Source organism: Neoarius graeffei, chromosome 22 (assembly GCF_027579695.1).
Source record: "Neoarius graeffei isolate fNeoGra1 chromosome 22, fNeoGra1.pri, whole genome shotgun sequence".
In the NCBI taxonomy this organism is placed as follows: Eukaryota; Metazoa; Chordata; class Actinopteri; order Siluriformes; family Ariidae; genus Neoarius; species Neoarius graeffei.
Genome location: NC_083590.1, coordinates 58,137,637 through 58,161,788, shown reverse-complemented (window position 1 = coordinate 58,161,788; position 24,152 = coordinate 58,137,637). Strand labels below are relative to the sequence as shown.

Below are 24,152 nucleotides of genomic sequence, written 5' to 3'. Positions count from 1 at the left end.
AACAGCTTTCCAAGTCGTGTTTGGGAATCAGACACAGTCTCAGCATTTAAATCTAGGCTGAAAACATGCCTTTTGTTAATAGTGTTATTAGGTAAAGGAGTAGATCTGGAGGGTCCTCAGACATGGTGTTTGTTTGGTAAACTGGGATGCATGGATGCTGTCAGTCCCCCACTCACTTGCTCACTCAAGTTTGTTGACAGTGTAGTGGCTGGCTGCTTTATGTCCCGGGGTGCCCTCATGCCTCTGTTACCTTCTGGCACTCCCCTTTTAGTTATGCTGTCATAGTTAGTTTTGCTGGAGTCCCTGCTTGCGCTCAGTGCAAAATGTGTACTGTTCTGACTCATGAGGTGACATTGGGCATACCTAACAACTTGTGTTTTCTCTCTCTTCCCCCCCGTCTGTCCCTCTGAGTTACATGTCAATCCTGAGATTGAGCTGCTGACTCCTCGGCCCTGCCTGATCCATCCTGATGCCCTGTGTCTGGCTGGAGTCTCATCACATCGCTCCTGTGGAGGACGGCCCCATATGGACAGTTGAAAGTCACACTTGGAAAATGCTCTGGACACTTATAGTAATGCTTTTATGGCTGAGGACTACAGTTGACTTGCTAACTTGAGGACTGCAGTTGTCATGAACAGTTTTGCACTCAAGTTTCCATCAGTGAAGAGTTGAACAGACTTCCTGTTAAAAATTTTATCACGTTGTCTGTTATCACCCAAATGAGGATGGGTTCCCTTTTGAATCTGGTTCCTCTCGAGGTTTCTCTCTCATGTCGTCTGAGGGAGTTTTTCCTTGCCGCTGTCATCACAGGCTTGCTCATTGGGGATAGGTTAGGGACAAAATTAGCTCATGTTTGAAGTCATTAAAATTCTGTAAAGCTGCTTTGTGACAATGGCTATTGTTAAAAGTGCTATAAAAATAAACTTGATTTTACTTTTTACTGATATTCTGAATAAAACAGAAAATTATCTTGCATTTCACAACATGATTTTCATTCTTCATCATGACAAACAGACGACGGACCCAAACACACACAAACTGATTATAAGCATTCAGGCTTTTGTAGGCTTTTAGACTGTCCATGGTGTAGGCACTTGGCGAGAGTGCCAGATACAGTTGTGCTCATAAGTTTACATACCCTGGCAGAATCTATGATTCTTTGACCATTTTTCAGAGAATATGAATGATGACACAAAAACATCTTTTCCACTCGTGCTTAGTGGTTGGGTGAAACCATTTATTGTCAAACGACTGTGTTTTCTCTTTTTAAATCATAATAACAGAAACTACCCAAATGACCCTGATCAAAAGTTCACATACCCTGGTGATTTTGGCCTGATAACATGCACAGAAGTTGACACAAATGGGTTTGAATGGCTACTAAAGATAACATCCTCACCTGTGATCTGTTTGCTCGTAATCAGTGTGTGTGCATAAAGGCTGAGTGAGTTTCTGGGATCCAGACAGACTCTTGCATCTTTCATCCAGCCACTGACGTTTCTGGATTCTGAGTCATGGGGAAAGCAAAGGAATTGTCAGCGGATCTACGGGGAAAGGTAGTTGAACTGTATAAAACAGGAAAGGGATACAAAAAGATATCCACGGAATTGATAATGCCAGTCCGCAGTGTTCAAACTGTGATTAACAAATAGAAAATCAGGGGCTCTGTTAAAACCAAACCACGGTCAGGTCGACCAACAAAAATTTACGCCAAACAGCACAGAGACAAGCCTCAAAACTTCTGGAACAAGGTAATTTGGAGTGATGAGACCAAAATTGAACTTTTTGGCCACAACCATAAACGTTACATTTGGAGAGGTGTCAACAAGGCCTATGATGAAAGGAACACCATTCCTACTGTAAAGCACGGAGGTGGATCGCTGATGTTTTGGGGATGTGTGAGCTACAAAGGCACAGGAAACTTGGTCAAAGTTGAAGGAAAGATGAATGCAGCACGTTATCAGCAAATACTGGAGGCAAATTTGCGCTCATTAGCCCGGAAGCTGCGCATGGGACGTATTTGGACGTTCCAACATGACAACGATCCAAAACACAAGGCCAAGTTGACCTGTCATTGGCTACAGCAGAACAAAGTGAAGGTTCTGGAGTGGCCATCTCAGTCTCCTGACCTCAATATCATTGAGCCACTCTGGGGAGATCTCAAGCACGCAGTTCATGCAAGACAGGCCAGAAATTTACAGGAACTGGAGGCTTTTTGCCAAGAAGAATGGGCAGCTTTACCATCTGAGAAAATAAAGAGCCTCATCCACAACTACCACAAAAGACTTCAGGCTGTCATTGATGTTAGAGGAAACAATACACGGTATTAAGAACTGGGGTATGTAAACTTTTGATCAGGGTCATTTGGATGTTTTTTGTTGTCATTATGATTTAAAAATAGAAAACACAGTTTATCGATAAATGGCTTCACCCAACCACTAACCATGAGTGGGGAAAAAAGTTTGTGTTATCATTCATATTCTCTGAAAAAAGGCCAAGAAAGCAAAAATTCTGCCAGGGTATGTAAACTTATGAGCACAACTGTAATTTACTATGTCTGGATAGGTCACAGCTGGCAGGATGTCAACATCTTGCTCCCACTCAGCCCCAGCATCACTGTAAGGGTCAAAACCATCTATCAGTCAGTTTCTCTACATATTGCTTCCTTTCAGCAGGCTTCAGGGTTTTGAAATAATCTGCCATGTCTACAGACCAGCCACTGTCGTTCCCCCCGCCCCCCCCCAAAAAAAAACTCACATAGGTTTCTTTCAAGTCAACTGTTGTCAATAAATCATAAATAAAACACCTCAGATTTGTTTAAGTCGTTTGTCACTACACTTTATTCCCGTGGGTTCCCTTACCGCTGCCGTTATTCCACCCCCAACCATGAGTTTGTTGTACTTGGCAAAGAGTGCTATTACTTCCGGTAGTGGTGACGTCAGTGGTAGTGGTCTATTGAGCTCCAAGCCTCTGATCCCTGGAGAGAGAGAACTCTGTCTAGCAATTAGCTCTGGCAGTAACGAAGCCTGTTAATTTAACTCGATGCTAAAGGCCCAACTCGCAAATCTCTGCATCCTGTTTTCGTTCTGATTTTATTCTGACAGTTGTGACCAGAAGTGATTTGTATCCCCACCACTTTGATGCTTCTTTCAGGATGCTATCCTCGCTGCTATTTTTCATCTGCCAAGCTGTGTACAAAGTACAACTGTGTAACCAGGAAATTTATAGTTTTAACATGAAGTCTGTTTTGTTGAAGTTAGCAACTATTCACTGATGGAGACTTGAGTGTAAAACTATTCAGAACAACTGCAGTCTTAAAGTTATCATGATGATTTTAGTCCTTACCCATCATAGAAGATGGCTCTGGACACTTACAGTTTTGCTAAGTGTGTCTTTTGACAGTCCATACAGGGCCATCCTCCACAGGGGCAATGCAATGAGACTCCAACCAGATGTAGGGCATCAGGATGGATCAGACAGGTCTGAAGGGCAGGAGGAATGTAGGCCATTTTGTCCAACGACCATTTCGTCTAATGCCCTTTCATCCAATAGCTAAGACATTTCGTCCAAAGCCTTTTTCATACACACTATCAATTATTTTATATTTCTTGTATTTGTTTGAAAAAAGGAGGAATTCTCAATGGAATTTGACCGATGCAAAACACAGTTTTGCAGCGTGTAGTTTAACCACCTGCCACTCACCAAATGCGAGTTGTGAAATCTAATGGCAAGTAAAGATCACCCTAGACTCGCCTTTCTTGGCAAATGTGGTCAAAGCGATGGGTTCGTATTTAGTATTCATGTAAAATCCAAGAAATATTTGACAAAAGCTCTTTCCTTGCGCATGTTGGGGGCCACCATTGCAAAATGAAAACAAAACCAGAAATGATGGGAATCAGTGAGTGTCAACTTTGGGCATGTTCACCACATATAAAATAATCGATAGTGTGTATGAAAAAGGCTTTGGACAAAATGTCTCAACTATTGGATGAAATGGCATTGGACGAAATGGTTACTGGACCAAAGTGTCCTGATCCTGGCAGGAGAGGTCAGCCTCTTAATGGTGTCTGAGGAGAGAGCAAGAGAGAGAACAGGTTGTTGGGTATGCCTGGTGTTACCTAATGAGTAGCAGTATACATTTTGCACTGAGTGCAAGCCGGGACGCTGGCAAGACTGGCAGCATAATTAAAAGGGAGAGCCAGAAGGTAACAAAGACATGAGAGAGCCCTGGGACGTAAAGCAGCCAGCCACTCCACCGTCAACAAACCTGAGTGAATGTGTGAGAGTGGGGGGTGACAGCATCCATACATCCCAGTTTACCAAAACACTCTATGCCTGAGGACCCTCCAGATCTACTCCTTTACCTCATAAAAAAAAACTATTAGCAAAAAGCTTGACTAAACAGAGATGTTTTCAGCAGAGACTTAAACACTGACACTGTGTCTGAGTCCTGAACGCTACTTGGAAGGCTGTTCCATATCTGTGGGGCTTTGTAAGAAAAGTCTCTGCCTCCTGATGTAGCCTTCACTATATGAGGTACCAGCAGATAGCTTGCACCTTTTGATCTAAGTAGGCATGGTGGGTCAAAAAGGACCAGAAGTTTGCTCAGGTACTGTGGTGTGAGACTATTCAGTGCTTTAAAGTGCATATTCTGGACCAATTTCATTCTTTTTTTTTTAATATGAAAGTATGTCCCTTGACACACTTATCCAGAAGGATAATTGTCTACAGCAGAAAAAAATTAAATAAAACGTGTGTGGAAAAATCCCAAGGGAGTCTGGAGCCAGATTCGTGATGTAACCTGAGGAAGCGCGAGCAGGCTGCATGAGCTTTGCGCAGTCTTGGTGCACAGCCTGTGTAGAGGAAGCGCTCCCATTTCTCTCTCATTGTCCGGTCTTTTGGAAAACGATGAGTACTAATCCCATCAAGATTGGTGTTGCTACACCCTCCTACGATACATCTGTTAACCATTTTAATAATTACACGATAACGAAGAAATTTGCAGAAAACCACCAGGTCGTATTCTCATAAACAAACCAGCGCTGACGTAGGATTCAGAGGGAGGCGTCCCTCACATGATGTCACGAAAATCAACGTTTGGCAGGAAATCCAAATGCCAAGTTTTTTCAGAGGCTGACCAATTCACCTCAAATGGCTTGATTTCAACTGAATTTTTCTGGTATTGCGCAAGGTAAACAAATTGCAGAGAATGCAGAATGTTACAGATATTTGACCAAAGTTTAATATAAAATAGGAGAATTACATTGATCTTGCGACCTTTCTGTGTGGAGTTTGCATGTTCTCTCCGTGTCCGCGTGGGTTTCCTCCGGGTGCTCCGGTTTCCCCCACAGTCCAAAGACATGTAGGTTAGGTTAACTGGTGACTCTAAATTGACCGTAGGTGTGAATGTGAGTGTGAATGGTTGTCTGTGTCTATGTGTCAGCCCTGTGATGACCTGGCGACTTGTCCAGGGTGTACCCCGCCTTTCGCCCGTAGTCAGCTGGGATAGGCTCCAGCTTGCCTGCGACCCTGTAGAAGGATAAAGCGGCTAGAGATAATGAGATGAGATGAGACATTGATCTTGCTCCTGAATTTACCCGTGATGTGCACTTTAAAGGTCAATAGTAGTATTTTAAAAACAATACAAAATTTGATTGGGAGCCAATGCAGTGTGGATAAGACAGGGGTGATGGGGTCATATCTTCTAGTTCTAGTAAGGACTCTTTCTGCTGCATTTTTAACTGACTGGAGCTTGTTTATGCACTTATTGGAATATCCAGACAGTAAGGCATTACAATAATCCAACCTGGAGGTAACGAAAGCATGAACTAGTTTTTCTGCATCATGTAGTGACATTATATTTCTTAACTTGGCAATATTTCTGAGATGAAAGAAAGCTAACCTTATAATGTTATCAGTATGAGTTTCAAACAAAAGACTGGAGTCAATGATCACACCGAGGTCTTTTACTGCTGCACGTGAAGAAACAGAAAGGGCATCTAGAGTTACTCTGTAATCAGAAAACCTACCCCTAGCTGCATGTGGTCCTAGTACAGGTACTTCTGTCTTGTCCGAGTTAAGTAGAAGGAAATTCATAAGCATCCTGTGTCTAATGTCCTTGACACATTTCTCAGTTTTATTAAGCTATTGTGTCTCATCTGGCTTTTCAGAAACATACAATTGTGTCATCGACTAACAGTCGCAGCTGATGATATGCTTACGAATAACCTAACCCATAGGTAGCAGGTATAAAGGGAAAAAAAGCAGTGGGCCTCAGACAGAATCTTGTGGAACATCAAACTTGACCTTAGTATGCACAGAAAAATCACGATTTACATCAACAAACTGATAATGATCAGTTAAATAAGAGCTGAGCCAGGAGAGGGCCGTTCCCTTAAAAGGATAGTTCGGGATTTTTGACATGAATCTATATGGCATCCCCATCAATAGTGTTGTGCAAACACACTGACTTACCCCTGACAGCATCCTGTGAGTCCAGTTCTTGTCCAGTTTTGGTCCAGACGAAAGTAGTCCGGCAAGTTTGTTGGGGTCACGAAAGTAAAACGTTTTTCATCTCAAAACAGTATTTGTTCAAAAGAGTGATATATTTGCATCACAAAACCGTTGCCAAATAAAAAGTCAGACCTCGAAATCGCTTGGCACTATTTTCTCTCCCTTCTTGTCACTGCGCGCTTGCCGCCAGGTGACAGCCATGGCTGTTTCATTCATTGTTTACTAGTGATGGGAATTTCGGCTCTTTATTGGGAGCCGGCTCTTTTGGCTCTTCTTACTATAAGGAGCCGGCTCTTTCGGCTCCCAAGATTTTATTTTTGATTTAAAGGAATACGCCAACCCCAGATGAAATTGAGTCAGTCCCTGCAGTCCCTAGAGTTGGATGAGTGAGCCAAAGCGTTTTGTAGCCGACCCAGCCATTGTCCTGATCTATAAACGCCCAGGTTAGCTTAGCTTAGCGTAGTCGCTGTAATCCGCCGTGTCCAGCTAGCATTGTCGTTGCAAAAGTGAATTAAATAACTCAAGATTTTTTATAATTATTTCTCATGACTTGTACATTCACATCGAGTACACATATCAATGCAAATTAACACGAAGGGATTTACTAGACCAATTTATATCTGGAACTATTTTCAGCCACAGCACAGGCAAAGCACCGCTGCAGGCGCAAAGACACCGCACAGCGCCTGAAAACGGGTGCGCAGCGCCTGAAAACCCATTTTCAGGCGCTGCGCGATGTCTTTGCACCTTCCTTTTCCTACCTATTCCTTTAATTGCTGCAATTAACTAGTTAATTCTGATTCTATTTCTCCTCTCAGTTATAATCTGTCCTGCTTTTGAAAAGATCCTCTCTGGGGGGACAGATGCTGCCACTATACACATCCTCCGTGCCATTACGTGTGTAAGCCGTGGATAGAGTGCAGCCTTGGTCTCCCACCAGCTTAGTGGGTCTGCGTTTCGCTGTCACCTGGCGGCAGCGCGCAGTGATAAGAAGGGAGAGAAAATAGTGCCAAGCGATTTCGAGGTCTGACTTTTTATTTGGCAACGGTTTTGTGATGCAAATATATCACTCTTTTGAACACATACTGTTTTGAGACGAAAAACGTTTTACTTTCGTGACCCCAACAAACTTGCCGGACTACTTTCGTCTGGACCAAAACTGGACAAGAACTGGACTCACAGGATGCTGTCAGGGGTAAGTCAGTGTGTTTGCACGACACTATTGATGGGGATGCCATACAGATTCATGTCAAAAATCCCGAACTATCCCTTTAACTCTCACAACGTTTTCTAATCTGTCCAGGAGAATGGAATGATCAGTGGTGTCAAAGGCTGCACTAAGGTCAAGCAATACAAGCAGGGAGACACAGCCCTGATCAGACGGCAACAGTCCAGGACTCAACGTTAACTTTTGACACCTTTTGCCCTGCAGGGAAAATTGCCTCAGAATTTTTGCCCACCTTGAATTTCCTTTTGCCCTAAAACTTTGTGGTATTTCGGCAAGTTTTCGAGTACATGGTTCAAGGCAATACTGATTATGTTTTCTAGGGATATAATTGAGTGATTTTAACAAAAGTACATGTTTAAAACAAAAATTTAAACACCTTTATTTCTGCAACAGAAAAGTAAGACAAGCCCTGAAAACATGAAGCGTAAATCAATATCAAATATGTAAGACTTGTGTACTGTACTAGTACGCAATATGTCTTTTTATATAGAGTTTAGGACACAGAGCACACTTTGTTTTGCCTGTAACAATGACTAGCAATCTTGCAAAGATGAATTATAAAACTAAAAACATGATAAAACAGGAGTCTGTACTGCAGTACTGTCTTATCATTCAGTTTCCCATTGCATTTAGGAGGAAATTAAACAACCTACCCTCCTCATCTTCACCTGCATGATGGGCCAATGATAAATGGGGTAAGATGTGTTCACTTATGAGAATTTGCAATGTAAATGATGTACATTTTACTATTTGAGACACAAAAGCATGTCTTTCCATTCATTGAATGTACTTACCACTAGCTTTTTCATATACACACACACGCATGTATATGTATGTACAGCCACATACAAAAAAAGTTGTAAGCCTCCATACTCTTCCATGCTTTCATCTGTTTTGCGGTGTAGAAGGATGTCTGCAACACCAGATAGTTCAAGATGTCGGGGAACTCGACTGAAGGGTAGTTTTCGAGATCATATGACCTCCTCCTTTCCCAGACTTTTGGGGTCTATTCCATTGCACATAGCAATCTTCTGAGTATATCTAAAGCAAGCAGTGGCTTCTAGATTACGGGCATACTCTGATAAGCTATCACAAGTTTTTTGCACTATGGCAGCCATTTTGGTTTGCTTGACCACCAGCTGTTTTACCGGAAGTGAGATCGCAAAGAAAAGTCATGTGACAGAAACCCAAGAACACCCAGTCATCTTACTGGCCTGTTGCCAATTAACCAAATTAGTTTTGTTCGCATTACATAACTTTTTGAGTCTTTTGTTGCCCCGTCCCAACTTTTCTGAAATGTGTTGCTGACATTAAATTAAAAATGAGCATATATTTTTCAAAAAACAAGACAATTTCTGTTTCAACATTTGATATGTTGTCTTTGTACTATTTTCAATGAAATATAGGGTTTCCATGAATTGCAAATCTTCACATTCTGTTCTTATTTGTTTTGCACAGTGTCACAACTTTTTTGCAATTGTGGTTGTAATTAGCTGAACTGACTGGGTAGACTTTTTTTTTTTGGCTACATATGTTCGTATAAAGAACTTCATATGTATTGCAGTGTTTTCCCCAGAAAAAAATTAAAGCCCTAAGTTCTGGCATGATAAAACACAGACAATTGAATGGCAACGGCGCAAAGCGAAACTAGGGGGGTCCGGGGGCATGCCGCCCCCCCCCCCCAGAAAATTTTTTGAAAATAGATGCTCTCAGGTGCATTTTCAGGGCCTTGAGAGGTTTTAGATACATGATTATAGGATGGATTTTAACAGTGCTTCAATGATTTCTGACCTACAGTGGGGTAAAAAAGTATTTAGTCAGTCACCAATTGTGCAAGTTCTCCCACTTAAAAAGATGAGAGAGGCCTGTAATTTTCATCATAGGTACACTTCAACTATGAGAGACAGAATGAGAAAAAAAAAATCCAGAAAATCACATTGTCTGATTTTTAAATAATTTATTTGCAAATTATGGTGGAAAATAAGTATTTGGTCAATAACAAAAGTTCATCTCAATACTTTGTTATATACCCTTTGTTGGCAATGACAGAGGTCAAATGTTTTCTGTAAGTCTTCACAAGGTTTTCACACACTGTTGCTGGTATTTTGGCCCATTCCTCCATGCAGATCTCCTCTTGAGCAGTGATGTTTTGGGGCTGTCGCTGGGCAACACGGACTTTCAACTCCCTCCAAAGATTTTCTATGGGGTTGAGATCTGGAGACTGGCTAGGCCACTCCAGGACCTTGAAATGCTTCTTACGAAGCCACTCCTTCGTTGCCCGGGCGGTGTGTTTGGGATCATTGTTGTGCTGAAAGACCCAGCCACGTTTCATCTTCAATGCCCTTGCTGATGGAAGGAGGTTTTCACTCAAAATCTCACAATACATGGCCCCATTCATTCTTTCCTTTACACGGATCAGTCGTCCTGGTCCCTTTGCAGAAAAACAGCCCCAAAGCATGATGTTTCCACCCCCATGCTTCACAGTAGGTATGGTGTTCTTTGGATGCAACTCAGCATTCTTTCTCCTCCAAACATGACAAATTGAGTTTTTACCAAAAAGTTGGTTTCATCTGACCATATGACATTCTCCCAGTCCTCTTCTGGATCATCCAAATGCTCTCTAGCAAACTTCAGACGGGCCTGGACATGTACTGGCTTAAGCAGGGGGACACACCTGACACTGCAGGATTTGAGTCCCTGGCGGTGTAGTGTGTTACTGATGGTAGCCTTTGTTACTTTGGTCCCAGCTCTCTGCAGGTCATTCACTAGGTCCCCCCGTGTGGTTCTGGGATTTTTGCTCACCGTTCACCGATCCCACGGGGTGAGATCTTGCGTGGAGCCCCAGATCGAGGGAGATTATCAGTGGTCTTGTATGTCTTCCATTTTCTAATAATTGCTCCCACAGTTGATTTCTTCACACCAAGCTGCTTACCTATTGCAGACTCAGTCTTCCCAGCCTGGTGCAGGTCTACAATTTTGTTTCTGGTGTCCTTTGACAGCTCTTTGGTCTTGGCCATAGTGGAGTTTGGAGTGTGACTGTTTGAGGTTGTGGACAGGTGTCTTTTATACTGATAACGAGTTCAAACAGGTGCCATTAATACAGGTAACGAGTGGAGGACAGAGGAGCCTCTTAAAGAAGTTGTTACAGGTCTGTGAGAGCCAGAAATCTTGCTTGTTTGTAGGTGACCAAATACTTATTTTACCGAGGAATTTACCAATTAATTCATTAAAAATCCTACAATGTGATTTCCTGGATTCTTTCCCCCATTCTGTCTCTCATAGTTGAAGTGTACCTATGATGAAAATTACAGGCCTCTCTCATCTTTTTAAGTGGGAGAACTTGCACAATTGGTGGCTGACTAAATACTTTTTTGCCCCACTGTAAATAGTATTAATGTAAACACATTTGAAATTTCACCTTAAAGTTCAACATGCAAGTTAAACTGTTTTGTTATAGATTACTGAGGTATACAATAGATTTGAAAATCTACGGGGATACCTTGCACTTAATTATCCATGATCAAGTAGTGTTGTAACAAAAATGTGCATGAAAATATGAACAGTGGTTTGCTCCATCTTATGCAATCCAATGAAGAGAATCGATCATCATGACCTCCTGTTGATCACAAAGGGATCTGAACCTAATGCCTCGGTCACAACCGGCCGTACGTGCTCCTACGGCCGGTCTACGTGCAAAAAACGCAAAGAAACGCACGGAGGGTGCGCGTGTGAAGTGCTGATTTTTGAGCCATAGACCAGCCGCAGACCGGCCGCAGAGGTTCTTTGTCATGTCAAACAAACTCTACGGGCGCTTACATTTGTTTCAGGTTGCAAGACAAACTTACGGCCTCGTGTGTCTTCCGTACGGCCGATGTGCGTCTTTCGTACGATTTGCTGGTGTCAGATTTGGGCAAAATGTCAATTTTTTTCGTATGTCGCACTTGCGGACTCCATATGTGTGTCGTGCGCCCCACATACGTAATTAGTGCGGCCAACGCACGTTTAGATATTTCGTACGTCATCCATGCATGTCAAGTAAGTCGGCCGTGCATTGGCCGTACGGTGAGAGGGCATCAATCGCACGAAAACTCGGGTATATAAAGCTGCAGGGGTGCCTACGGCCATTTGTACACGTAGGCTTTGATTGAGAGAAAACCCAATTTAATTTCATTTCATTTCATTGCATTGCATCGCTTCAATTCAATATGCCAAAGGCAAAAGGGAAGAGGAGGATAGAAAAGGTGTCAGAGATGGAGGAGAGAGAGACGGCGGCAGAGAGGGAGGAGAGAGAGACGGCGGCAGAGAGGGAGGAGAGAGAGACGGCGGCAGAGAGGGAGGAGAGAGATGGCGGCAGAGAGGGAGGAGAGAGAGACGGCGGCAGAGAGGGGGGAGAGAGAGACGGTAGCAGAGAGGGAGGAGAGAGAGAGAGGACAAGGAGCAGTGAGGAGGAGGGTGAAGACCATGACAGTGGCCAGCAGGCCAGGAGTTTGAGATGAAGTCTTTGCGGAGGGATTGCCATTTTCACAGTGACAAACCAAAGTATGCTGAAATATATATACCCCTCTCCAATCGCCGCAGTGCGACAAACGAACGCCGTTGGTACGCACAACGTACAGATCGTGCGCAGTTCTTGCAACCTTCATACGAAGCCTGCATGGAATGCACGGTCAGTACGATTAGTGCACGTTTGAAGGTGCGTTGGCTGTACGAATGAAGCGACAGCCGTACATCCGAGCAGCCTCAGATTTCGTGCGTGGTACGCACGTTCGACTTCCGGGTTGTACGTTGGGTGCACGGTGATCTTACTCCTTCATGGTCACCACAACTACGTTCTGTTAGGGTTTTGCTGGGATTCGAACCTGGTTCGTTGGTGTGATAATCCAGCAAACCCCCACTAGGCCACCAGGGGGATGACTCAAATGCAGAGGCGTGAGGCGGAAGTAGAAAAAGAATCAAAAGGTTTATTTAAACTATATACACTATATACAGGGCAAAACAAAAGACAAAAAAAAAACCAAAGAGTATAATCCAAAAGAAAAGCAAAGTGCAAAAATACAAAAGCTAAGAAGATCAAAAAACACAGTACAAAGGAAACTGGAGATAAACATAACAGCACAAAGACTCCGTGACAAGAGGACTGAACTCAGGGGTATAAATAGACAAACTAATTAAGGACACAGGTGAAGATAATTAGGCAATTAACACAAACACAAAACACAGGAACAGTGGCGGCCTCTAGAGGCCAAAATAAACACGACATGAAAAGGAAATAACAGCGGCCTCTAGAGGCCAAAACAGTCCTAGTCCTAACAGGACCCCCCCCTCTAGGAGCGTCTCCTGACGTTCCCAGGGCGATCCGGATGGGCCGAATGGAAGTCCCGACATAGTTCTTTATCAAGGACATCCCGAGCAGGAACCCAGCAGCGCTCCTCAGGACCATAGCCCTCCCAGTCCACCAGATATTGCAACCCTCCGCGGACCCGGCGGGAGTCAAGCAGGCGATTCACAGTGAACACAGTCTGCCCCTGGAAGATGCGGGGGGGTGGGGGGTTCCTAGGGGCAGGGGCATACGTAGACGTCAGTACGGGCCGTAACAGGGAAACATGGAAAGTGGGGTTGATCCTCAGAGTCCGGGGCAACTGGAGCCGGTAGGAGACAGGGTTCACCCTGCGCACCACCTTGAAGGGGCCAATGTAGCGAGGAGCAAGCTTGCGGTTCTCCACCCGCAGTGGAAGGTCCTTAGTGGACAGCCAAACACGCTGCCCAGGGCGGAAAGCGTGTGCAGGTCTTCTATGGCGGTTGGCCTGAGTCTGGTTGGTTCTGGAGGTCTGTATGAGGGTCTTCCTGACCTTGCTCCAGGTCTTGCGACACCGTCTCACATATTGGTTGACCGAGGGCACCCCCGCGTCCTCCTCCTGGTCCGGGAACAGAGGTGGCTGGAACCCGAATTGGCACTGGAATGGCGACAGCTTGGTGGCCGATGACTGCAGGGTGTTGTGGGCGTACTCCGCCCATGGCAGCCAGGTGCTCCACGATGTCGGGTTATCCATAGCCAGGCCTCGCAGGGTGGTTTCCAGGTCCTGGTTGAGCCTCTCCGTCTGACCATTGGACTGTGGGTGAAACCCAGAGGAGAGGCTGGCAGTGGCTCCGATGACCTTGCAGAACCCGTGCCACACTCGGGAGGAGAACTGGGGCCCTCGGTCTGAGACGATGTCCTGTGGAAGACCAAAGACTCGGAAGACATGATTGAACAAAAGTTTTGCAGTTTCAAGAGCAGAGGGGAGTTTGCACAGTGGTATGAAGCGGCAGGCCTTGGAGAATCTGTCAACTAAGACCAAAATGACCGTGTTACCTTGTGACTCAGGGAGACCCGTGATAAAGTCGACTGCCACGTGGGACCAGGGACGCCGGGGAATGGTCAGAGGATGCAGGAGACCCTGGGGACGCTGTCGTGGGTTCTTGGTTCTGGTGCAAACCTCACAGGACAGGACAAATGACCTTACTTCCTGCTCCATGTTAGGCCACCAGAAGCGTCTTTTCAGGAAGTCCAGGGTCCTCCGAGCTCCCGGGTGGGCGGTGAGAGGGGAAGAGTGACCCCACTGGAGAACCTTGGCCCGGGCTTGATGTGGGACGTACAAGAGGCCTGGTGGCCCCGTCCCAGGACCGGGGTCCTGGCGTTGGGCTCGTCGGACAGCCTCCTCAATACCCCAGCGGACAGGGGCCACAATCCGGGACACAGGGATAATAGGCCCGACTTCATTCTCCCTGTTAGTGGCAGAGAACAGTCTGGACAGTGCGTCAGGTTTGGTGTTCTTGGAGCCGGGGCGGTATGAGAGGGTGAAGTCAAATCGACTGAAAAACAGGGCCCACCTAGCCTGTCGAGGGTTCAGTCTCTTGGCTTGCTGGAGGTACTCCAGGTTCTTGTGGTCAGTCCAAACCAGGAATGGATGTTGTGCTCCCTCCAGCCAGTGCCTCCACTCCTCAAGGGCCAGTTTGACCGCTAGCAGTTCTCGATCCCCCACATCGTACCGGGACTCAGCAGGACTCAGGCGGTGGGAGAAGTAAGCGCAGGGGTGCAGCTTTCCTTCCGAACGTTGAGAGAGCACCGCGCCGACACCACTGTCCGAGGCGTCCACCTCCACGATGAATGGTTGGGAGGTGTCCGGGAGAACCAGAATGGGTGCCGTGCAGAAGCGGTCCTTGAGGTCTTTGAACGCCTTTTCTGCCTGAGGAGACCAGCCATAAGATCCACCTGTCCCTTTGGTGAGGTCTGACATGGGTGCTGCCACAGAACTGAAGTTCCTGATGAACTTGCGGTAGAAGTTAGCGAATCCTAAGAACCGCTGAACCTCCTTAACGGACTTGGGAGTAGGCCAATCCCGGACGGCCAGGGTCTTGGCAGGGTCCATTTGGAGTTGGCCTGTCCGTACAATAAATCCCAGAAAGGAGACCTCGGGAACATGAAATTCGCATTTCTGGGCCTTGGCGAACAGATTGTTCTGTAGCAGCCTCTGGAGAACCTGGCGGACATGGTGGCGGTGCTCCTGCACGGTCTTGGAAAAGATAAGGATGTCATCGAGGTAGACAAAAACGTATAGGTTAATCATGTCCCTTAAGACGTCGTTGATTAGGGCCTGAAAAACAGCTGGTGCGTTGGTGAGTCCGAAGGGCATCACCTGGTATTCGTAGTGCCCAGACGGGGTGTTAAAGGCAGTCTTCCACTCGTCTCCCTGTCGGATACGGATGAGGTGGTATGCGTTCCGTAGGTCCAACTTGGTGAAGACGGTGGCGCCTTGGAGCAGGTCGAAAGCTGTGGACATCAGCGGAAGGGGATATCGGTTGCGCACAGTGATCTTATTCAGGCCCCTGTAATCAATACATGGTCGGAGCCCCCCATCCTTCTTGCCGACAAAGAAGAAGCCGGCTCCAGCAGGTGAAGTCGAGGGTCGAATAAACCCAGAGACCAGGGCATCTTTGAGGTATTCCTCCATGGCCTTGCGTTCTGGCTGAGAGAGTGAAAACAGTCTGCCACGAGGAGGGGTAGTCCCAGGGAGCAAGTCGATGGCACAGTCGTAGGCCCGGTGCGGAGGAAGAACGGCGGCCCTGCTCTTGCTGAATACCTCCTTGAGATCCCAGTACTCTGTGGGAACTTGAGATAACTCGGTGAGATCAGGGGGCTCGGCAGGAGACACAGGAGAGCTAGAGAGCAGACAAGAGGCATGGCATGCAGGGCCCCATTCCACAACCTGGCTTGTTACCCAGTCTATGCGAGGGTTGTGGCGAGTAAGCCAAGGAAGGCCTAGAATAACTGGGAACTCAGGTGAAGGAATCAGGTGCAGGGATATTTCTTCCTTGTGACCTTGAGACTGGAGGAAAACTGGAGAAGTAACTTGGGTGACTCTTCCATCACCTAACGCTTGGCCATCGAGGGCAGACACAGACAGTGGGACTTCAAGAGGTGCAGTCGGAATATTGATGCTTTGGGCGAAGTGAATATCCATAAAGTTCCCAGCCGCCCCTGAGTCTATCAAAGCTTGACAAGAGTGGACAGACTCACCCCAGGAGATGGAGACCGGGATGTAGATTCCTTGGCCAGGGAGTCCGGGAGAGAGGGTAGGCCCCGTCACAACCCTCCCTCGGCTGGACGGGGCGGTCCTTTTCCCAAGAGTTCGGGACATGATGCTCGGAAGTGACCAGGTTTGCCACAGTAGATGCAGCACTTGTCCCTCCTTCTGCGCTCCCTCTCAGATGCGGAGAGGCGAGTACGACCCACTTGCATGGGTTCTGGACAGTCACTGAAGGAGGTAGACGGTCTCCAGGTAGAGGTAGGGAGGCTGGGGGGGCTCAAGGCTTGGTGGCGTTCTCTCATCCTGTTGTCCAGACGAATAGCATGTGAGATGAGGGTTTCGAGGTCACTTGGGCATCCAATAGAGGCCAGACCGTCCTTGATGGGGTCAGACAGACCATGGTGGAAGGCTGACACCAGGGCAGTCTCGTTCCATCCACTTACTGCTGCGAGTGTTCGGAACGAGATGGCGTAATCTGCGACGCTTCCTCCTTGCCGGATGGACATGAGCTTTCGGGCTGCGTCGGTACTGATGTCTGCCTGATCGAAGACCCGAAGCATCTCTTCAGAAAACAGCTGGAAATCAAAGCACTCAGGTCCCTGTCTTTGCCAGATAGCAGTAGCCCAGGCTCGCGCCTTACCAGCTAATAAGGTGATCACAAAGGCAATCTTGCGGCGATCCGTAGTGTAGGTGGTAGGCTGAAGCTCAAAGGTGAGTTGACACTGGGTAAGGAACTCTCGGCACTCACTGTGCTTGCCGTCATACCTCTGTGGTGCAGGAAGGCTGGGTTCGCGAGGTGAAGAAGGCAGCATTGCAGGAGGCACTGGAGCAGGAGTGGGAGCTGGATCAGGAGCAGGAACTGGATCAGGAGCAGGAGATGCAGGCAGAGATGTCAGCTGTGCCAGGGTTTTCCCAATTTGCTGAAGCAGTTCCTCGTGGCGAGCGAGGGCCTCACGTTGGCTGGTGAGCGTATGTCCATGAGCGTCCATGGTTGCTCCGAAGCGTGTCAAAGCTGCCATAATTCCCTGAAGGTTGGCCGGGTAGACAGTTGAAGCAGCCTCTGCTGAGTCGGTCATGACGGAGTCTTTCTGTTAGGGTTTTGCTGGGATTCGAACCTGGTTCGTTGGTGTGATAATCCAGCAAACCCCCACTAGGCCACCAGGGGGATGACTCAAATGCAGAGGCGTGAGGCGGAAGTAGAAAAAGAATCAAAAGGTTTATTTAAACTATATACACTATATACAGGGCAAAACAAAAGACAAAAAAAAAACCAAAGAGTATAATCCAAAAGAAAAGCAAAGTGCAAAAATACAAAAGCTAAGAAGATCAAAAAACACAGTACAAAGGAAACTGGAGATAAACATAACAGCACAAAGACTCCGTGACAAGAGGACTGAACTCAGGGGTATAAATAGACAAACTAATTAAGGACACAGGTGAAGATAATTAGGCAATTAACACAAACACAAAACACAGGAACAGTGGCGGCCTCTAGAGGCCAAAATAAACACGACATGAAAAGGAAATAACAGCGGCCTCTAGAGGCCAAAACAGTCCTAGTCCTAACACGTTCTCCACAAACAAACAAAAAAACGCAGCGATTTGGGAAACGGCAAAAATCGCACGGCCAAAAAATCGTACGTCCGGTTGTGACCGAGGCTTAAGAACTGCCACCTTAAAATAAGTTGCTGTATTACTATAACTGTAATGATTTAGAATGTTTCTGATGCAATTACCATAATATATGTAGAACTAAGATGCACTGAAAAGAAAAGTCAGGCAACTGCATATTATAAAGTTTAAATTTTAGCACTTTATTAAATGGACTAGATTAAGATTAAAACGTATTTAAAGGAAAAGAAAACTTAATTCATACATTTAAGTTTGCAGAAAGATTATGTATTTATAAAAACATTCATGAAGAGATTGTGTTAATAAGTGTCAAATGTAGCATAATTGCGAATCATGATGATAAGCATATTTGGCAGTGTGATGTCACTGTGAGCCTTTAACAAAAGAATAATCCGGAGCCGCCTTTTGTTAAATGGATCCCAGGGACATCACACTGCCAAAAATGCTCATGATTATTATTTGAAATTATGCTGTATTTGACAGATTTGGACAACTTCATTTCGCGAGAGTGTTTATAAGTACATAATCTTTCTGCAAACCCAAACGAATGAATTAAGTTTTCTACTCCTTTAAAGCAGATTAATTTTCCTTGGCTTTTGCTTGGCCCAATGTTGGTCAGCCAGTGTTTCCCACAGACCAGGTAGCAATTTGTGGTGCTCCACTGTGCCAATGAGGGAATCGTGCGCGGTGGAGTCGGTCATTGGGGTGTATGCAAAGTGTTTACAGCGGGCGGTGTTCAAACACAGTATTTTTCTTCAGAGTCACCTGCTGGGACTATTTTAAAGCTACAAGAAGCATTTGAGAGTATTCAGTTCAGTCTAAATTCTTTTAAATTCTTTAAGAGAAGACAGCTAAAACAATTTTTACCAGAACCCTGCCTGGTTTCATTCCTCGACCCAACTTTACATTACAGGGCAGGCCATTAGTTTTGCTGGGCTTGATGTTGGTAGAAAACCTGTCTTTTAAATTTATGAAAATTACTCACCAAAATTGAAGTTAAAGTTTAGTTTTTACCTTAGTTTTTTGCCTTTTTGGTGGCAATCTTTCAATCATTCTTTAGTTGACATTCAAGGAATAAAGTGAAAAAAACAAGCTGGAGGTTTTTATTTTAAATATTGAACTCAACACTTACCTCAACCAATACTAAAATGAAATAAGTAGTATAATGTAACAACAAAATAATAATAAAATAAAATATCATAATTAGATGTAAGAAACCACTTAAGGTAACACCAAGGCAACTAACAATAATGAAAAAGCATTACCCTAATTGGTGCAAAGCCTGCATGCCCTATCAGAACATTTAATTCTGCGTGGCTTCCTGAAAAAAAAAAAAAACCTCAAGTGCTCTATCGTAAGGGAAGTCATTGGGTTCGGGACCATTTATGGAGATTCGTAAGCAGGCTGCCAGGTGTTCCCCTTGGAGCCTATTCCTGAGGTCTATTTTAATCTATGGATAAAAAAGTACATTTTCTTCATCATCAAAGCACTAAAAATTTCCAATTACATCAAAAAAATATACAAAGGAATACTGAATTTCTATGTGCTTACCCTATTCATAGCTGAGAAATCCCGCTCACAATTCAGAAAAAACTTTTCAATACTCATCTGGGTTAAAGCAGCAAACATTGAGAGTCAATGAAATTATAATAGTCAAATAAATACGAAGTTATTATTAGCCTATGGGCATCCTACAATAGCCTCTCTCAACTACCGCATTGTTTCTTAAAATATTCAGATTTTATGCTTCAGATAGCATCAAGTAGGCATCCCCGCGAGTATAACAACATTTTATTTAGGCTAGTGGGTAATCCTTATTTATTGTGAATGTCAAGCCATTATTAATAACTTGCATGAATGCTGAAGCGGGATAAATGGGATAATGCAATAAGGCCGGTTCCTCGTGTCAAGCTGCTACTGTATGCATCAAAATTGGTTTATAGCCTGACTCAGGGATGTCCGTTTCCTATAAGCCAAGAAGGCTATGATAAAGCTCATCACGAGCACGACGTAGGCTACCTTTTAAAATAAGGGGTCGGAAGGCGAATCGGGAAGACTGCGTTATTTTTAATTAGCCAACAGGGACAACAGGGAAATTTTAACGTATCGGCATTAGGGATGTTAACCGATGACCGTTTGACCGATGGTTGACCGAATCAACGTCAACCGGTTAATTTTTTTTTGGTTGTAGGTTAAAAAAAAAAATCAATCGTTTTGAAGCTGCCGATTTTGGAGCGGAGCGGAACGTCCTATCTTCAATGAAAAGTTAAGATGGGACAAGTGTATGATAGGATTGTTTTCAATAGGCTACTCAGTGCAAGCACCTGTAGTGACTGAGCTAAAGCTTGCCGCTTAGAAAATGACGGCAATTTATTGAGAACATGTTCATACTGATATTTTTAATGCCAAGTTGCAACTTAACAAAAGTGCGTGCCCCTTGCTGACACGGCCGCAGACACAGACCCGGGTGGAGAAGGACAAGGAGGAGGGGTCGAGGGGGGATTTCACGCTTCTCACGATGTCTCTAAGCTGGAGCCATTTGTCCTCCGCTCTAATACAAACCCCTCGACATCAGTGCCACATTGGACTAAATGTTTTGCGCTGTAGAAAAGGTAATGTGAGTGGAGGGCAGCGACTGGGACTGAATGTGCGGATGCTCGCGGTTAGGTTTAGAATAGATTCTAATAATTCCAATTCTAGAATTTTAAACTCATAGGTTAACCGACTTTAACCGGCTAATGAGGCTTGATGGTCGGTCAAGATTTTTTTTAGTTTTCGCCATCCCTAATCGGGATAAATCTAAGCGTATCGGATTTTAACTAAAGCAACTAAGCGTATCGGCAGGCAGAGCAAGCGTATCGGGCCCGATACGCTAAAACGCTTTGGGGAAACCCATGGTATTGAATTTTTGTTCAGGTTTTTGTATGATGACTAGATTATCATTATAAATAACTGTGACACCTTCTCCTCAACCAGTTGGATGAGGCTGATGCATATAGCTGAGTATGAAGTGTATAGCTTCATTTAAATGCTCCATACTCATTTGGTTTGATCCACATTTCCGTTAAACATAGTACATTAAACTCCTGATCCATAATAATTCCATGAACAATTCGTCTCATGCTGCAGTGCTACACTGATAGTGTTGCAGTTAAATCATTACTTGTGGTAATTAATGACTACTTAACTACATAAGATCAAAAGAAAACATTAGCAGTCTTGTTTTAAACATCACTATAAGATTGTTTATAATATGTAGTCATATAATATGAACAATTCAATTTCAGCAAAAACATGAATAAAAACCATATTTAATTTGACAACTTTAAATCATGCAATGTCTCTGAGTTAGTGCACTTGTGGGTCTGAAATGGAACTGAATAAGTAAATGTCTCTCTACACTGTGAGCAGTGAAACGGCTTCTCCCCTGTGTGAATGTACTGGTGTATTTCGAGATGACTCTGCATCGCAAAACTCTCTCCACACTGTGAGCAATGATGCGTGTTGGAGCCAGTATTATCCTTTGTGTTAGTGTGTGTGCACCCTTTACAGGCCTGGAGGATGTTGTGTCCAGGAGGATGATAAATACCTGGCCAGGAAAAGCTAGTATCTCACTGGTCTGCGACAGCTTGCGACAAATTGCAAACGTCATTCGCGAAAGAGTTTCTAAAGTGTCTTGAAACATTCACGGAGCTTCTCAATTTCCTCGCATGAGTCGCAAAGTGTCGCTCCTTCGTCGCTGAAATTTTGAACATGTTCAAAAAATTAGTGCGACAAAATTTCTCTCAAAATAGCTGCAAATGCATCGCTGGTGTCACAAAGCCGTCACGAACCCTTCTCAAGTCAGTTTCCTTGAGGCTTCCTCTACTTCCCTGCCTGCCGAGGGAAAGCCGGGCTGCAACAGCCTGTGACTAGTTGGGGAGACAACAATTACAGTAAAATATGCGAATATCAATTCAGTGTGATTCCAAGTGAAAATTGTCACTAATTCGCATATTTTATCACAACTGTTGTGTCTCCAACTAGTTGCGGGCTGTCGCAGCCCAGTGAGATACTACCCAAAGGACCAGGTGTGGCTGATTGGAGACAACAGCTTTTTATGTCTGTCTCCTGCTGTGAAAAGAACAAGAAGAAAGAGAGCACAACTTTATTCATCATACACTTGTGAAATTCCTCTCTGTATTTAAATTTAACCCATCTGAAGCAGTGAACACACACCTGCACTCACACACATACCCAGAGCAGTGGGCAGCCATGCTAACAGCGCCCGGGGAGCAGTTGGGAGTTAGGTGCCTCGCTCAAGGGCACCTCAGCCCAAGGCCATCCCATGTTAACCTCTCCGCATGTCTTTGAACTGTGGGGGAAACTGGAGCACCTGGAGGAAACCCACGCAGACATGGGGAGAACATGCAAACTGCACACAGAAAGGCCCCCGCCGGCCACTGGGCTCGATCCCAGAACCTTCTTGCTGTGAAGCGACAGTGCTAACCACTTACACCACCGTACTGCCCAAACTGTGCTCCAGTTTACCATCTTGTAGGGGTGTACTGGTACATGTATTTGTACCGGACCAATTGCGGTACGATGCAGATGTGTACCAAATGCAATCTTTAAACAATAATTAACTTAAATTTAACTATAATGCATGACATGAATTCAATACGTTTGAAGTTCTTCATACTAACTGTCCAGGTTGTTGTATTATGCCGAGATAATCATTATAAATAACCGCGACACCGCCTCTTCTGCCAGTTAGGTGAGGGTGGTGTATATAGTAACTGTAACCAGGAGGACTAGTTTCATTTAATGCATGGTTTAATCCATGTTTCTCTTAAACACAGTACATTAAACTTCTGATCAGTAATAAGTTCATTAACAATTAGTGCTTTAAATGCAAGAGATCTCATATTTGGTAGTCCTACCTTTAGATCAAAGGTGCTGGCAGTGGCTGTACAGTCAGTATGATGCAATTTTATATTATCTAGATTACAAGAACAACCTCTGAGTATTACTACTAGTTTTTCGTTTAGCTTGGGAAACGCAGTCTCTATATAGTGGACCCTGAGTGATGACTCTGTGCAGCCAGCAGACAGTCACTTTAGCCTGTTTGTCTACTCCCTGGCCTTGGCTCTGGATTGTCACAGATTAACTAGGCCTCTATTAAGAATATGACCTACGCTGTGAGAAGTGAGAACCGCACCTTCCCGAGTGGGATGAATACCGTCCCGCCCTAACAGATTTGTTGTTTGATCTTTAGCTGTGTGAGGACATGAAAACCGAGATATCCAGGGATGGAGGGACGTCAGAAGTCCGTGTGAAGAAAGAGGAGATGCTGGAGCTGAAAATCTACAACCATGGAGACAACCTCGATAATCCACCTGAAGGTCTCTCTGTTAAAGTGGAAGATCCTGACAATAAAGACTACCTCTGTAAGACATCAGGCCACTCTGGTGCTCAGTAACACTCACTGTTTATTCTACCCTCCACACTATCTGGTGCACTAAAAGTGCAATACAGTACATTTGGGATGTAGCTTCAGTCTCTGATAATCAGCAAATTGAACTTGATATTTTTATTGATAAAGTATGAACTTTGTAAAATATGGTAGCAAGGAATGAGAGAAACTAAACATTGTATTTATTTATTTATTTAGAATAGAATAGAATGCCTTTATTGTCACTGCACAAATGTACAACAAAATTTAGTTCGTCATAGGGGAACAAAGCCACTGCGTACATGCGTGCCACCACTCTTGGGCACTTCAGGCCAAGGCCATCCTATTTTAACCTAACTGCATGTCTTGGAACCGTGAGGGAAGCCGGAGCACCTGGAGGAAACCCATGCAGACACGGGAGAACATACAAACTCCACACAGAAAGGTCCCCGGTCAGCTGCTGGGCTTGATCCCAGAACCTTCTTGCTGTGAGGTGACGGTGCTAACCACTACACCACCGTGCTGCCCATTTATTTCCTTAAAATACATTAGTCATTATAAACTAATAATGTTAACTTGAACCAAATAAGTATGGAATATCACACGATGGGTCATGCTGTTAGATAAAAATCTATGCCGGGTGATTTTATTTTCATATAATAGCACAGCCCAAAGCGTATTATTCACCTCATACTCCACTGATTTGCCTATGATTGTCATTTTTAATTTATTAATGAATGACACATTGCATGTTTTATTTGTTTCTGTTTACATTTAT

At 44.7% G+C, this 24,152-nt stretch overlaps 1 protein-coding gene across 9 annotated transcripts in view; it reads left to right on the top strand.

Annotated features, from left to right (window-relative positions):
• The window catches only part of LOC132870994 (gastrula zinc finger protein XlCGF26.1-like), a 110,981-nt gene that overhangs the window by 35,211 nt on the left and 51,618 nt on the right, over positions 1-24,152 (top strand). For 2 of the 9 annotated variants that reach the window (XM_060905097.1, XM_060905096.1), the window contains exons 2-3: positions 8,375-8,436; positions 23,198-23,369. The exons of 3 other annotated variants lie outside the window; for them this stretch is intronic. In XM_060905097.1, coding sequence (XP_060761080.1) covers positions 8,425-8,436; positions 23,198-23,369 — 184 coding nt within the window. In that variant the 5' untranslated portion in view covers positions 8,375-8,424. Of the gene's footprint in view, positions 1-8,374; positions 8,437-8,587; positions 8,700-23,197; positions 23,370-24,152 lie in introns of those variants that run through there. 4 more of the 9 variants (XM_060905098.1, XM_060905099.1, XM_060905103.1 and 1 more) reach the window with 3 other exon arrangements.